The sequence below is a fragment of the Perca fluviatilis genome, chromosome 12 (assembly GCF_010015445.1).
Source record: "Perca fluviatilis chromosome 12, GENO_Pfluv_1.0, whole genome shotgun sequence".
Classification (NCBI taxonomy): Eukaryota; Metazoa; Chordata; class Actinopteri; order Perciformes; family Percidae; genus Perca; species Perca fluviatilis.
In genome coordinates this window covers 10,527,605-10,544,614 of record NC_053123.1, presented here as the reverse complement: position 1 = coordinate 10,544,614, position 17,010 = coordinate 10,527,605, and the positions used below count along the sequence as shown (strand labels likewise).

The 17,010-nt window shown below is 39.4% G+C and overlaps 1 protein-coding gene across 1 annotated transcript in view; it reads right to left on the bottom strand.

The window, feature by feature from the left end:
• Positions 1-17,010, bottom strand: part of lrp1bb (low density lipoprotein receptor-related protein 1Bb) — a 282,705-nt gene that overhangs the window by 74,081 nt on the left and 191,614 nt on the right. Inside the window, exons 32-39 of the mRNA XM_039818282.1 lie at positions 10,426-10,566; positions 10,180-10,305; positions 7,872-8,006; positions 7,378-7,412; positions 4,042-4,206; positions 3,743-3,894; positions 2,920-3,044; positions 2,304-2,675 (exon numbers count right to left, since the gene is read on the bottom strand). Coding sequence (XP_039674216.1) covers positions 2,304-2,675; positions 2,920-3,044; positions 3,743-3,894; positions 4,042-4,206; positions 7,378-7,412; positions 7,872-8,006; positions 10,180-10,305; positions 10,426-10,566 — 1,251 coding nt within the window. The remainder of the gene's footprint in view (positions 1-2,303; positions 2,676-2,919; positions 3,045-3,742; positions 3,895-4,041; positions 4,207-7,377; positions 7,413-7,871; positions 8,007-10,179; positions 10,306-10,425; positions 10,567-17,010) is intronic.

The following is a 17,010-nucleotide window of genomic DNA, read 5'->3' as shown; positions in this document are numbered from 1 at the left end:
TAAAAGGCAGGGTTGGTAACTATTTTCAATATACAACCATATACATATCCTTTTTTTCCATATATTGTTTACACCCTAACAGCAATAAATAGGTTATGGGCTCTGAAAAAAGAGCCATCTGTAGCTGCTGTAATCCTGTAAAAATGCCCACCAATCACTGCCTCGCGGTCCGCTTGAAAAGAACCAATGAAATGCCTCCTTGCCCCGCTGAGCGTATACTCTACCCCTCCCGTGTACAAGCCTGAGCTCAATGTGCGTCTTCCACGCATTGCTAACAGTAGTCAGTAGTTTGTTTTAAAACATTCGGTATGATAATATTCGATGTTTGCTTACCGGTGAATGGAACATTTAGTAAAACTGCAGTCCTTTCACATTTTCATCTGGCAATGCATCCCCTAATTTGTCTTAATGGTGAACATGTGGTCGATGCTAGATCATTTTGTGGCTGTATCCCCTTATCTAAAACCCATAAACTGTTCTTTGAGAACACTGACGACACTACCTGAGTCAGCCGATCACTAATTAATAGTTTGCAATAAAAGGCGTCTGGCAGCTTGGAGTTTCTCACAAATTGTTGCCGGGGCGAGGGAGTAATTAATGGGGGACATGGAGTTTAATTAGGGAAATATGGATGATTAACATCTTCACCTTTCCTCAATGACGTGATGCAGGCAGAAACTTTTGAAGGAAAATAGAAAAGAGTCCTGCTTTTATAAACAGTACAGGGTTAGAAGCTGCTTAAACCCATATTGTAAAACGTGAGATTTACATGTCTTTTATGATTATAAAGCAGGTCAAGGTACTGTATAAATAGTGTTAAAGTATCAAAGCGCTTAATCCACAGAGAAATGCAGTCAATGTATTCAATAACTGTGTCTTCAAACGAGCCTTCAGGACTTCCGTACGGTTGTGTGCAGAGACTCCGAGAGCGCAGATGGGCAAGACTTGGAAACGCTGACCAATCAGATCAGACTGGGCTTTTTTAGGAGTGGGGCTTAAAGAGACAGGTGCTAAAATGGACCGACATCATACAGGTTTATTCAGCCACACAATAAAAAAAAATATGTCTTTTGAACATAAAAGCATGTAAACATGTTCTAGTAGAAACCCCAAATACAAGTATGAACCTGGAAATGAGCATGAGGTTGGACCTTTAAAGGTGGGAGTTTCATCAAAAGGAATATGGACCAGATGGATGTGCTGCTTTCACTCAACACCAAATAAGATAATTGGAAACAAGGAAGGTCATGGTACCCTAGCACAGTCACATGCAATTTATCAGCATACAAACAATGTGTTGCCATTCCCTAATATAAAATTCACAGGCATGCATTATGGATTCAAAGATTTAAATTGTACTCTAATTATTTGCACCCCTTTGATTTTGCATTTCGCAAGTGCCAAAGTGTGAAGGGCACTTACAAACCCCGACAGAGGGTTCTTATAACCATTTGTTTATTTCTACACGAAGTAGAAATAAACAAATAAATAAATAAATATAATAAATAAGCAGAACGCTCCCTCAGCAGATAGGTCGGGGGAGCACTCTGCCAGTCTCCCAGTGTGAGGGGTGGGGGTGGGAAGGTGCTGAGCTCTGCTCCCAGTAGAAACTTCACATGGCAGAGGATGCTAGCCGAGCAGAACAGAGGGTTTTGCTGTTCATCTGGCTCCAGTCATGCTTATCAAGACAGGACTGACTGAGATTTAGTGAAGGAATAGAGAGGGATTGGTCCCATCATTCAATCGGTGACAGTCAGTAACCTTTCAAACATAGACATTTTACCGTCCTGATTTAGTATTAAATGGCCTTTTCAGATGAGTAACGGTAGCAAAAAAAAAATTGGAGTGGAGGAGGAAATGTTATGAATGCTATGCTACCTACAGTACATTTACTATTTATGCCATGTGAACATTGTGTTCTTAGCAAGCTTGTTCCATATCATTTAAATCCAAATAAAAATAACACCATATTTACAATGCGTAATGAGAGTAGCACGTCACAAAGGCAGCAGCTGCAGTCTTCGGTCAGTGCCTTTACTGGATCTACACGGCGACAGTGCTGCTCTGTACTACAGACGCATGTTGGCAGTGCTCACAGCGTAAATGTGCGTTTCTGTAGCAGTTTCGTGCTTAAAGCACAAGTGAAGTGTGCGGCGTACAGACAACTGTATTGATTGAAATTGGTAATATACTTCTTGCAGTCAAACCTGGCCACCATGACACCAGTAATACTGGAGCATCAGAAGTGTATGTGTGATGTGGGGATGTTGTAAAAACACGGTGGGAATGTGAAATACACCTACTTTCTGCAATAATAGATCTTCCCGTCCAGTCGTCGTTAATCATCTGGATGTTTCCGAAATGGACGTCACTAAAAAAGATGCGGTTGGTCCGAGATGTCTTCTGACTGAAGTCAAAGGCCAGGGCAATGACATTCTTGAAAAAAGCCGGATTTTCAAAAGGCTGGACAGGTGAGTTGAGGTCATTCTCATCTGAAAGGTGGATGCTTTTTAGAATGGATCTCTCAGAGAAGAGTATATAACCTTCGTAGCGCTCACAGGCAAAGCCGTCATCTGCCAAGCGGCCATGGGCGCAGGAGCAAGTCCGGCGACCACTACCCAGGTGGAAGCACAGCTGCTGGCAGCCTCCATTGCTCCTGGCACAGGGGTTTGTGCCTTGAAAACACAAACAAAAACATGTTCAATTACTGATCTAACCTTAGTTTCTGCCCCCTTGCAATCATGTTAAAATTGTATGTGACCAATACATTATAGGTGAAAATCAAAAGGTGCAGTGTAGTGGCCACAAAGTACTTGCAAAGTGGATTTTATAAAGGGCCTTTAAAAACTAAGTATAGGCAAAGACTGTGATAAAAAGTAATTGCGTGAATCGATGAGACTCTTAAGTTGAGACCTCTACCTTTTTCTCTGCCTCTATTAAAGACTGTCACATCCTTCAAATTGACCCCCAGACCACTCCTCATGGTCACAGCCTCACTGGTGTCAGTCTTGAGGCCACGTCGGATTGAACCGTTGGAGTGAGCCCTGAAGTACACCCGGAGGGAGAGAGAGAGAGAGATAGAGAGAGAGAGAGAGAGAGAGAGAGAGAGAAGGGGGTGACAAAGTTCGATAGATAGATATAAAGACGGATAGTTTCATTTGTCAATGGTAAAGCAAAATCCAAGACTGCAGTCAGCCAGTCCTGAAATACATTTCAAGTTGTTGAAGATAAAAACACGAAAAAGCTAAGAACTTCTCTCCACTGTGGTCTGCGTTGTAAAGGGGTGAGAAAGAGATGATTGATCTGCAAAAAAGGTTAAAAACATGCAAAACAGACAAACAAACCAAATAGATGGGATTAATTATTTAACAACCATTTGTTAAGCAATAGTTTAAAACGTGTCTCAGTCTGTTGTGGCTTCCGAGATCCCACAACACTCTTCCAAAGAACTGCAGGTGTATGAAAATGTTTAAAGCGACATATTTCATGAAAAGAAAAAAGGCATCATTAAATTTAAAAGGTGTGCTTAACATTGACAGAAGGGTGAGGAAGGCTTCACCCTTCATGATAACACTGAATTCTGCCGAGAGTAGTTACAAATATAAGTAGTGACCCTCACTATGAGGAACTCTGCTGTTCTTATTATTTTCATGACCTTTGAAGGGAAGGGTTATTGTCAGGTTAGTATTGCGGGCTTTGCAGGGCATTGAATGTGTGTGCATTTATGAAAATAATAAATTACCTGTCAGACCAGTAGATGTAAGGCCCAAACACAGCCACTGAGAACAGGTCTACGTTGGCCACTGACAGTACAATCTCCCGGCTCTCACCTGTCTCAAGGTTGATCCTCTCGATCTTATCTGTGCGGGCGTCGCACCAGTATAATGTATTTTCCTGGAAGGTAATTTTAAAATGCATCACAAACCGAACCTCCAAGGCAAAGTCATATTTTAGCCACAAAATAGATGAGGTAGGAAGTACAGTATGTGGGAGTGGAGGGATAAGAGGTGATAGTGTTTGTGCATCCGTGTGCAACTGTACCTCGTAGTCTATGGAAATTCCATTGGGCCACATGATGCCTGAGTTGACCAAGGTAACCTGGTCTGAACCGTCCAGACGGGAGCGACCGATACAGGGGTTCTGGCCCCATTCAGTCCAGAAAAGATACCTGGCGAGCATAGCAGCATCACACAAACACACTGATTTCTGTACGTGAAAAAAGAGGTAATACAATTAAGATATACCTGATTTAGTTGGCCAATATTAACAAATGTTTTCTGCAATGTTCCCTCAATTTGGTTTGGTCAATGGTGTGACAAAAATGTATACGTTTCCAGTAACTATAAATAATGTATATGATAACAGTACACTTTGAACACTCTAAATGTGTAAATGTGAAACTTATTATAAATATAAACTTATAAACCATAAGAGTTAGGGCCAAAAATGCATTAAAGATATAACTTAATAGAGCATCTCTGTTTGCATTACTGCCAACACACTGAATTAAATTTCAATACAATTGTAATAAGCCAATAATGATCATCCACTGATATACCACTGCGCAATACATAAGAGAAGTAGGGCTGGACGATTAATCAAAAATGTATCAACATCGAAATTTTGAAACTGTTATCGACGTATTTTTCCCATGACGATAATTTCGATAATTTATTCCTGCTGATAAGCCTACTATCTCCTTAAAAACATTCTACCGCGTGTGTAGTCACGTGACTTCGCCCGTCAGCTGCATGGAAAGCATAATGGAGGACAGGGTGGTATTTCAGAAAGCAGGTTTAGTGAAAACTCTGAGTTTGTTAACCCTGAGATGAGAGAAACTCTGGGTTTTCAGTTTCAGAAAGAGAGGTAACTTCACCTCAGAGTCAGTTACTATGGTAACTGAGCCTGTGAACCTAACCTGGTCGCCAGCAGGTTTTCTTCAAGAAACCTCGAGTTTCTCTCAGTCTCCTCCCTCTGACACAGCGCTCTCTCATTTCCTCATTCATTCATTCAGTCTGTATCAGGCGCATTTTAGCGCAGTTTGATATCAGCATGAATAAAAAAAAAATATGTTGGTTTATTAACCATGTTAGACAGACTATAAAACATTTTATTTCCCAAAACATGGCATTTCCTTTTGTCTACGATCCCATTGATGAAGAAGCTGCTTTACTTCACAGAGAGTTAAACATACGTCGGGAGATGATATTGAAGCCCCGACATTTTCATTTTCAGATAACTTCCTATTTGAGCGGTATCGTTTTCTTCCCAGTCGATCAGTTATGTAGTCTAGGCTACATAACCTTATCCGTCCTCATATCACTAACGTCACCCATCTATGCTCTTACATTCCAGCAGATTATTTGTGTCGCATTACGTTTTTTTTCCATCTGCATTTGTCTTTACAACATTGGCGATGCGGAGCATGTTAGTAAAGCCACTGTAGCAAAGCGCCGTCAGAAGAGTGTGACTCGCTCTGAAACGTGTTTTAAATGTTTTTAAAAGGAGTCCCACAGTACTGCAGGAGAATGATGTAAACCCTTTGAAATAAAAGATTATGGATTATAATTCTGATAATGATGGTGCTGCAGCCTCAGAATGGGATTAATAGGACTAGGACTTTTTTGCCCGCAGGATTGCACCTAAATGAAATAGATTACAGGTTCAATACCATTTCACCAGTAATATTAGGCTATAATTAAATATGATATACACTATATTGGAATATACGCATTTACTCTAGCAGCAATTTTCTTCCACGCAAATTCTCTCTCTTTTGCAGCAGCCGCTGTGTTTTTTTTTTTTTTTTAACTCGCTGTATGTGTGCATGAGTATTTCTGCCGACCCGTTTTTTTGTGGTTGTTATCATGGTGAATCGTAGAATCATGGCTCCATTCATGCTGCCTTTTTATTGTGGTGGTGCACGCGCATGAACCTACTCTGAGTTGATTTAACCAACTCATATCAGCTGTTCTGAAACCGAAAACTCAGAGTTTCCCATCTCAGGGTAAATCAACTCAGACATCAGGGTTAGACTCAGAGTTTGTTAAACCTTCTACCTGAAATACCACCCAGCTCAAACAAAGTCGAAGTCAACTGAGCAACAAAAAACGCAGTGTCCATCATCTGAAAACATTTTGGCTTCAGAAAAGATGATTTAGAACAACGTTATTAATTATTGTTCATTTACCGTTATCGAGGTAAAATGTGCAATTAATCGTGATTTTAGTTCATATCATGCAGCCCTAATGAGAAGGTCCCATCATGATTTTAAATGAAAAAAATGTAATGTCCGCAACACTGCTTAAACTCCCATATTTAATTAAAATGCAACGTTTCGACCCTACTGGGTCTTCTTCAGGCAAATGGTGAACACACTTGATGAAGGGATATATGTAGGGCTCACATTCAGCTGACACACCATCTGGCTTCAATTAGTCTGATTAGGTCTGAATGGCCCAAAAAAAAAAAAAAAAAACATCATGATTTTACACATAACAGTACAGGCCAAAAGTTTGGACACACCTTCTCATTCAATGTGTTTCTTTATTTTCATGACTATTTACATTGTAGATTCTCACTGAAGGCATCCAAACTATGAATGAACACATATGGAATTATGTACTTAACAAAAAAGTCTGAAATAACTGAAAACATGTCTTATATTTTAGATTCTTCAGTAGCCACCCTTTGCTTTTTTTGATAACTCTGCAAACCCTTGGTGTTCTCTCAATGAGCTTCATGAGGTAGTCACCTGAAATGGTTTCTCACTCACAGGTGTGCTTTGTCGGGGTTAATTAGTGGAATTTTTTTCCTTATTAATAAAAAAGCAGAGAGTACACCAGGGTTTAGCAGGGTTATCAAAAAGCAAAGGGTGGCTACTTTGAATAATATCTAAATATAAGACATGTTTTCAGATTATTCCACACTGTTAAGTACTAATTCCATGTTCATTCATAGTTTTGATGCCTTCAGTGAAAATCTAACTGTAAATAGTCATGAAAAAAAAAAAAACACATTGAATGAAAAGACTTTAACTATTACTAATTAAATAATCTTGCACACGCTGCGAATTATTTTATGTGGAGGATACCCAACTCTGCCATGTAGGCTTAATGCTTCTCTTTTTTTTGAGCAATTCAAATTGAAACAAACACATCTACTTAATGGCATAACTAAAAGCAGTGCACATAAAGTGAGAATTTTCACCAATCATTACCAACTTGACAGTAGGGCTCCTCAAGTTACTTGAGTAATTTGATTACTAAAAATCCTCGATGCAAAGTTATTTGCCTCGAAGCTTTATTAAATCAATGTTACAAATGTTGTACCGCTCACGGTGTTTTCGCATGGATGATTATTACTTATTACGCACACCAGGCTGACACTGCTGTAGACACATGCCAAGATGACTGGCGGCGCAGATTACAAAATGTAAAAAATAATGAGGGGCTAAGAGACAGGCTGGAGAAAACGACAGAAAACGTGCAAAGTTTGGAAACATTTCAAATGTAATTAAAACGAAAAGACTGTGTGTCTACTGCAAAATCGAGCTAGCTTACCATAATAATAATTATTATTTCAGAAAACGTTTTCTTTAAAAACAATGTAATATGGCACTTAAATGCACTATAAATAGGTTTAATTTTTTGATAGATATTATTGTATGCAATTTAGGCAATAAAAATGTAGCTTTTCCCCCAAATTAAACCATTGTATATGTTTGCTCTTCAATAAAACAAAAGTATCCGATTACTCGATTAATCAATGGAATAATCGGTAGAATACTCGATTATTAAAATAATCGATAGCTGCAGCCCTACTTGACAGCCTACGGAAATGGACTCCGCCCGGGGAGTGACGATACTAACCAGCGATCCAGTCAACAGCGATGCCTTCCACCCGGCTGATGCCGGTCGTAATGATGTCCTCCCTCCACGTCTGATCACGTTTGGCGCGGGATATTCTGTTCAGGCCCATGTCTGTCCAGTAAACGGTGTCATTTCCTGGAAAACATGCAATACAGTTAATGACAAGAGAAAAAGCGATGATGAATGCGGCTGCCACAAAAGTATTTATGCCCTCAAACAAAGCAGCTCATGAAACCCCATTTTACTGCAGCACGGCCCATTGCACCAAATGTTGTGTGGGACTATAAAGTAGGATGGTGAAAATACCCACACAGTTCATCCACGGCTCTTTGTTGACATACAGTGCCTGAACAGGAAAGGCAATTGTCGGCCAAATTTTACAGGGCAGTTTGTTGCCTCATGCAAAACATGGTGTTGATAAAACTGTTACAGACCCTTTCTGATTTTACAGCCCCATTACATAAGCAAATAAAACAGTGCGTAATTTATTTATGGTGCAGTCTTCAAGTGCATCTCCGTGCATGCCTGTCAATTTGGCTCTGTACAGGTTGTCAGGAGGTTAGGTGGCTTTATATGTTTATTTGCATTTTCTTGTTCCTGCTGCCTTCACACTCTGTTAATACGTAGCACACATATGACAGAATACAGCTGAAGGGCTTTCATCTGTTCTGCCCTGGCAGCTTGGCTTCTGTAATGACAAGTAAAAGATGCAAGTGAGCTATCGGCTGCTTCTCTTGGATGGACTTGATAATGCATCTGCATGTTCAATGGCACAAAGTAATAACAGGGAGGACAACAGCCAATCTTGTTCTTTACTTTGGCGATGTTTAATATTGTCTCGGACTCTGCTTATATTTTTCTTTTCCAAAAGCTGTGGTCACACATCAAGATTGCTATCGACATTTGAAGTCACGCAGATTCAGAATCAGTCTCTCTTGATAGTTATTGGATAACAGAGTGACTCATGACAATTACTTGTCTAACGAGTGACTTGTTGTTCTCCATTCATGTCTATGTTTCCACTATCCTTCGGTTGCTTTTCTTCCACTTCTATTCCTTCTTCCTCCTTCATCTTCCTACTATATAAATATTCCTTCTTCATCTTCCTTTCATTTATTCCTTACTTCGTTCCTTCATGCATTGTTTCATCTATTTTTATTGTTGGTTTGTTCTTCTTTCCATATCTTTTTTCATGGTCTTTCTCTTCCTTTTATTTCAATGGGTATCTCCTCCTTCTTCTATTCGTTTATTTTTTTATATTTTTGTATTTTTTTCTTTTTCTTCTTATTCCTATCATATCTTACGTTTTTTTGTATTATATTAAATAGTCTTTTAGTTTTAGTGTGTGTTCTCTATCCACTATCATTTTTCCTTTTATTTTCTTTTTTCTTTTTTTTTATATGTTTTTTTGTATATATTTCGTTTCTTTATTTCCTTTGTTTATTTTGTTATGTACATATGTGTTTTCCTGTTTGTGTGTCATCTTCTCTTGTTGTGTGGGGTTCTGTTTTTTTTTGTTTGTGTGTTGTGTTTTTCCCTTCTTCTTTCTTTTTCTCCTTTTTTTTTTTGTTTTTTATTCCCCACTTTTTTTTTTTTTTTTTTCTCTCTTTTTTTTCTCTCTCTTTTCTCTTTTTTTCTTTTTTTTTTCTCTTCTCTCTTTTTTTCTTATGTTGTGTTTTATTTTCTATGTGTTATATGTATGTCATGTATGTATGTTATTATATATGTATTGTTTTATGTTCAAAAGGGGTTTGGACACACCTCATTCAATGTGTTTCCTTTTATTTTCATGACTATTTACATTGTAGATTCTCACTGGAGGCATCAAGACTATGGATGAACACATGTGGATTATGTATAACAAAAGGTGTGAAATAACTAAAACATATATTTTAGTCTTATATTTTAGATTCTTCAAAGTAGCCACCCTTTGCTTTTTTTATTAATAAGGGAAAAAATTCCACTAATTAACCCTGACAAAGCACACCTGTGAAGTGAAAACCATTTCAGGTGACTACCTCATGAAGCTCATTGAGAGAACACCAAGGGTTTGCAGAGTTATCAAAAAAAGCAAAGGGTGGCTACTTTGAAGAATCTAAAATATAAGACATGCTTTCAGTTATTTCATACTTTTTTGTTAAGTACATAATTCCATATGTGTTCATTCATAGTTTTGATGCCTTCAGTGAGAATCTACAATGTAAATAGTCATGAAAATAAAGAAACACATTGAATGAGAAGGTGTGTCCAAACTTTTGGCCTGTACTGTATGTCGGCAGCTATAGAATATATATTTTGGAAAATTTACCCTCGCAGGACATTCGGTCGCTACGCAAGTTGTAGCCAACAGTGCAGGAGCAGCTACGGGTGTTTTCCGAAGTGGGAAAGCAGAGCTGTGAGCATCCTCCATTGTTTATCTGGCACTGGTTTCTTCCTGAACATTAAGCACAAACAGCAAAAGGCAAGACATAAATAACCATAAATAAGTGTGTGTGGTTAGTGTGTGTGTGTTTCAGTGTCTTTATCTGGGTGTTTGTGTTGTGAGCATGCTTACCTTTCTGACCCTCCCTGTCATACACTTTCATATGAACCAACCCGCTCGTCTTGTTTCTCAGGATCACAGGGTTCCGTCCATCTCTCTTGGTAACTGTTCCTAGCTGTGCTGATTCCTCATCTGCCCACCAGAGTTTGCCGCCTGAAACCATCAATGTCATTTGCTGATATGGATATAAAACATATAGCCACAGATGCTGATTCAGTAAAACTGCACTGCAAGTGCAAATTGTACTTCAGGTAATACTGCAGCATTATGTCTTCTTCACTAAGAAATATATGCAAATCATGTTGTGATGCAAACAACCATTCAAAAACGCTCTCGCACAACCAAATACCAATTCCAAGTGCATATGGCATGCTTCAGCTTTCACTCTAATCCACCGAGGGTGGCACTCTTATGCCATAAAGCCCCTTAATAATTGAAGCATTCTCTGAGCTGATCTGAGATTAAAGACTGGGATACCCTGTTCCCTGCTCTGCCTACTAGATGCTGATGATGCATGCATCTTGCAGGCTTCAAACGTTGTTACTTTCATGTTTGGGAAAGGTTTTCACTCTGACAAAGACTCTTCTATGCACTTTAACAATTTGGGGGTTAATATGGAGGGATGTCGGTACAATTGTAATTTTCAATGCCATGTCTACAAATAGAATGGGCAAATGAACACATCATTTATAAATATATGACTATGGCATGCGTATATAATTTGTGACCATTGATATTCAGCAGATTTACACTCATTGTGCATGGACAGCAGCAATACATGTCAATCTAATATGGTAATTTTAGTTATAGAAGATGCAAAAAATGCTGGCAATTCTGAGACAGCATCGCCTCATCTTTGATTTACTTTATAAGACCATAATTCATGAGGTAGAATTCTCTTTCCTGAGCCAATCTTGGAGTTTAAAAGCAAAGTGCTTGGGTCAGGGTAACTGAGAAGTCCTGTAGTTATTGTGTGTCATGATGTTTCACCATCTACTCCCTGACAGACTCTGGCTCTGTGTGACAGTCAACCCCCAGGCTTCAGTACAGTGCTGCGGTCGGTCATAAGCATTAAGTGATGAGTGCATCTTTCTAAAGAGGCACATGCACAATAGGCTCCCGACCCAGGCACACCCAGTCACCACCACACAACCCTCATCTCTGTCCTCAGCAGAAATCAGTGATGCACAGTCCAGGCACTTTGCCACAGATTCTACAGACGTGACAGGAACTCTCAATTTTTAAATCCCACTGAAGTGCAAAGTGGAGAAGAGTGAAGTGGCTCCTCTCGCTTCAAAATAGACACTGTAAATGGGGTGGAGATGGAGCTGATATTAGTCCTTTTTAGAAAGGGCCAAAACTGCAAAAAATAACCATTACATAAAGAAAGCATGCTTTAAAATAGGCAGCAAACTTAGAAACAAAATTAATATTAATATAGCAATATCAAAATTGGCTATTGTAAAGAATCATCTCCCTCACAGAGTAAAACATAAATAACAAAATCATGTTCAGCAACCGTCCGCTGAGGAATTACTCTGCTAAGTAGCAGCAGCAACCACTTATGAAATGACTTACTGGTAAATACAATTGTTTATGTTTTGTGCCAATTCAACCCTTCTGAGTAGCATTGATGGTGCACACAAACTTGTCCTGTGTATTACTTTACTGGGCTACAGTGTATTACAGTACAGCTACAGATGAGAAAAGCAAAACCATTATGCTGTCAATACAATGTGTTGTAGTGACATTGATATTTATCAGACAATTTAGCAACATTTACAAAAAACTACCAAATCATTCACTCCATCAATCCCTTGAATGTGACACAGTTTTTTGATTTATATTTGAATAAAAAACACAGAAAAAAATCCCACTTGCACTAATAGCTTTGGGCTCAATGCTATCCCTAAAGGGAATGGAAAAACTCATTTTCACAAATCAGACACATTCCCATGAGTGAGAATGATAGGCTACATGCAGTTTACAAAACATTTGAACCTGGAGGGCATGCTAGCCTAGATTAGCTTTGCACCCTGTGTTAATTTGATGCCACGGCAGCCACTGGCTAGCTGTGATTGCTCGCTTGTGGCACATCATATTCAATTTCCACCTCAATTGCTAAGTTTGATTCCAGGCAAGTCAAGGCTGATGGATCACCCACACCTTCTAAATAGAAGCCCTCACCTTTCCCTCAAGCCAATCCAATTATTACAGAGCCCTAGGATCTGAGTGGATCGACCTTGTGTCACTAACAGTGCCTTCATTACATCTTTTCACAACCGGCTCGAACAATAAGACATGCACGAAAAATGAAAAAAAAAGCCAAAAGGAAACACGAGCACCTCAGCATATTCATTTTAACACACTGCTGCATGCTCATCAATATTAATTGTCAGTTTGATCGATTACAGTCATTTTGCTCTCTGAAGCTGACAGTCAGGGTTTCGTTTAGCCAGTCAATTGGGGATGTATCATCACAAAACCTTTACAGAAGGTAATATTTTATTCTGCAGCAATCAGATACAAAATGACTCCTCTCATAGAACTGCGCTCCACACATACTGTACCACTGCAGCAGAATAAGCTTTGCCTGTTCTTAGAGGCTGTGTGCCTGCCTCCGCCTCATGCTGTGAGAGATAGGGTTGGGCATCGAGAACCAATTCCTAATCGGAATCGTTTCAAAAATTACGATTCCATCGGAATCGTTTTGGAATCGTTTTGAGGATTTGGTTTCATATCCGATCATCACATCCCAATTTATCATGCGCAAGTTTGGGTTTCCGTAGCGGCCAGGTGCTTTTTGTGTTGCAGCCATGGAGCACAGTAAGCGGTGCTCTAGTGTGGCTTTATTTTACGTTGAAAAAGCTGTAAAACCGCAAACCACCTTTGAATCAAAATAAAACTTTCTTCTTATTTGTGAAAATAGGCATGTGACCCGTTTCAACTCCACCCCTCAAAGAATCGGAATCGAGAACCGATAAGAACCGGAATCGAAAGGAAGAATCGGAATTGGAATCAGAATCGTTAAAATCCAAACGATGCCCAACCCTAGTGAGAGAGTAGATCCTGATAGAACTCAAGCTTGTTGTTTTGGAGTAACCTTAACCACGTCAATCACGACCAAGCCATTACAGACCAGAAGCATTGACATATATAAAATGGACCAACAGATCCCGTTGCTCTGGACGGAGACCAGTGAAGGATATTAGAAGCACTTTTCCGGTGATAGCTGAGCGTTACTGCCCAGTCTCCAACTGAGCTCGAAGACGTAGATGTGACGTGAGCAACCTGTCTGAAAGTTGTAAGTCTTCTGGTAGCTGTGCCAAGAGAAATCTCAATCATTCCCAATCTTGCAGACTGACAGCATAGGTATATGTAAGGAGATAGAAAATAGGCACAGGCTAATTATTGCTAACTAAAATGCTAGTTAACATTAGTAATTAAACTTAAACAGCTAATGTGAGTCGAAACTGTCTGCAAGCTTTTCCTGTACTGTACGGTAATTTCTCTACTGTGCGACAGTAAGTCGCATGGTTATGACAATCGTTAGCCCATTTTTACAAAAGCGTCTGCCACGGAGCCATAACGTGAGGTACAAGGTAATGGAGCCTTTTATACATTGTCGTGTTTCTTTAGAAATAAACAATGGACAAAGATGTAAAATAATTCGCTGTCAAAGTGGCGCCAATTGAATGGCAGTCAGTGGAATGCCAATGGGAGGTGATGGCTTGTTTGCATCAAAATGGCGCCATAGGAGCTATGCGTTCCGAGGAGAAGCTTACTCCCATGACCAGAAGAGAGAATAATTGTTAGATTGATGCTAATTCATGTTGATTGACTCGATCGGCACAGAGAACTCAGCAGCCCTTAATTACCCATAACCACTTGGCAATATATAACATGTTATTTCCCTAGCAATGGTTTACATGTATTCTGCAAATCCATATTTTAATCCTAATACTTTTCCATTAGGTATCTATCAGTTTGTTGAGCTAGTAAAACAAAGAAGAAACAGAGAGGATTTATAGAAAACGTTGGGGCAAACGGAGTGAATGGTCAGCCAATGCACTTAATTGCATCCCTCACCATAGAGCCAAAACGACAACATCTGCAGAAGGGACATTTTTCTGTAATTGGCATCGCCGATGGTCTATTCACTTGTCAACAAAAGAAACTCAGGATTGGAAAGTGATATGCCTGGCTGCTGTCCTGCTGTCTTTACCCAGCCTCATCTTCAGCTGACCATATAGATTTTACAAGCTATGCTCCATGGTCTAGAGCAAAGGAGGGAGGCATCGAGTGAACATGACACCAAACGCAAAATGCAGTACTAATCTACACATTAATGTTGTAGCGTTAAAATAATACAATTAGTTTGAAATGCATGTAAATATACTGTAAACACGTAGTGAACTGTAATGCTGTAACACTCAATGAAGTCTTTTCCACATACTTTATGAATGCAGTCGTATCATTGCTGACGTATAATCTAATAAAAGGTGAAAAGGGCATACAAGTTATTTTATGTTATTAAACACTAAGCTTAATGTTAAAAAATGTAATATCTTTACAATATTTGATCCTGTAGATCAACATTTACACAACAGTAGGAAAGGCCAACGGTCGCATGCCTAGATTATTAAAAAAAGATATGATGTGAGCCTTGTCGCCTCACCTGGTAGAGCGCGCACCCATATACAGAGGCTCAGTCCTCGATGCAGTGGCCGCGGGTTCGGTTCCAACCTGCGGCCCTTTTCTGCATGCCATCCCTCTTTCTCTCCTCTTTCATATCTAAGCTGTCCTGTCACAAATAAAGGCCTAAAATTCCCAAAAATAAACTTTGAAAGAGAAAAGATCTCATAAAAAAAGTATTAAATACACACTCATGCTCTCATAAATCCAAATGTAATAGTACAAATCCTCTAGATTGCCATCTTCTATATATAGTAATTCATTACCATGCGACAAATATACTGTTGAACCACTGTGAAATGTCTCTATTTAACAAAGTGTTGTAACAGTACAGTACAGTGCTGTTCATTCTACCATTCAAAACAATTTCCACAACATAACAAAATGTCATTAATTGTGATTGATGGAGACTCGCAAACATCATTTCACTGTTTTGCTGTACCTGCTACTGTGCAGGAACTAAGCCATTAGTCTATGTCACCTCCAGTTTTATCTCCAATTCATGAAATGCAATAATAAGGTCTCCATATAAGATACAGTCCTCCATAGTCAGTGTACTGTAAGAAAAGCCTATATAAATGAACCAAAAAGATGTGGCCTGGAGTTGCAGACTTCTAACCGCTAACAAAACTTGATTCCATTCTGCAACAGTGTTTATGCTCTCAGCACATCCCGCCACACATGAAATGAAGGCCTGCTATGATTAATAACAAGCTTCAAGAACACAAAGCATCACCATGACAACACTCTTGCTTTTATTTTTTTCCTTAAAAATTCAAAATTACACTTTGGTTCAGATATATACACACACACACACACACACACTTCTCTGTTCATTATGTTTTCTCCCTTCTCAATACCAATCTTGGCAAGGGAAATGCATTTGCATCCCTGGTAAGCTTCCCAGTTGTCAAGATTGCAGCAGTGTGGAAGTGAGACAATTTAAAATTCTAATTCTGATCTGATAAAAAGCAAAAACATCGAGTTTCATTTCAAGTATAGATGTAAAGCCCAAATAGGCCTACCTGTTTGGTTATTATACGTATCAATAATTATGGCTGATTGCTGTACTTCACTGCACTCAGTATTACAGTTACTGTGCAATGCTCGTACTGAATTTCGTCAGTTTTACACACTTTTGCCGAATTTCCACTGCATGGTACAGAACAGTACGGCTTCACTCTGCTCGCTCTTTTTTTTAAATATTTTTCCATTATCAAAAGGTAAGGACAGTACCTGGTACTTTTTTGGTACCACCTCGGTCAAGGTTTCATGCGAGCTGAGCCGATACTAGAAGATGGGAGTTAAAACACTGCAGACCACTGATTGGTCAGAGAGCACCATCACTAGCGCGACACGGGAAATCACAAACCCGCCATTTCAAAACAGCAAAGCTACTGTCAAATAGCGGCCCCAGTTTTTTTACTCACTCAAACCTGATTTAAAAGAAATGGCAGCCCACAAAACCATGGCGTACACTACCCTGTACAAATGACAAAGAGCAGAGATTCCTCCGTTTGCTTGCAGATGAAAGGATTCAGCGAGTGTCATTGAGGATGATGTCACGGCAGTTTCACTGTGCCGCTATGGCAATCAGCTGAAGATCCCACCTACACTAAGGAGGTACGATCCTCAGTGGAAAACAAGAGAAAAAAAAGGACCTGGTACCAAAAATGAGAGGAGTCAAGCCGAGCCGAACCGAACCATTACTCTATGGTGTAATGACAGGGCTTGTGTGTTTCGGTTAACACTGACATATGGTGTTAATTGTGAGCCTGTAGGTTTAAAAAAACAAGCCAGACCTTGTGAGCTAAATACTGTTGTAATGTGAGATACAGGTACAATTTCTTTCCAGCACATGTTGACTTAGATTTCAGGAGATTTTTAAATGAACCTATGAGT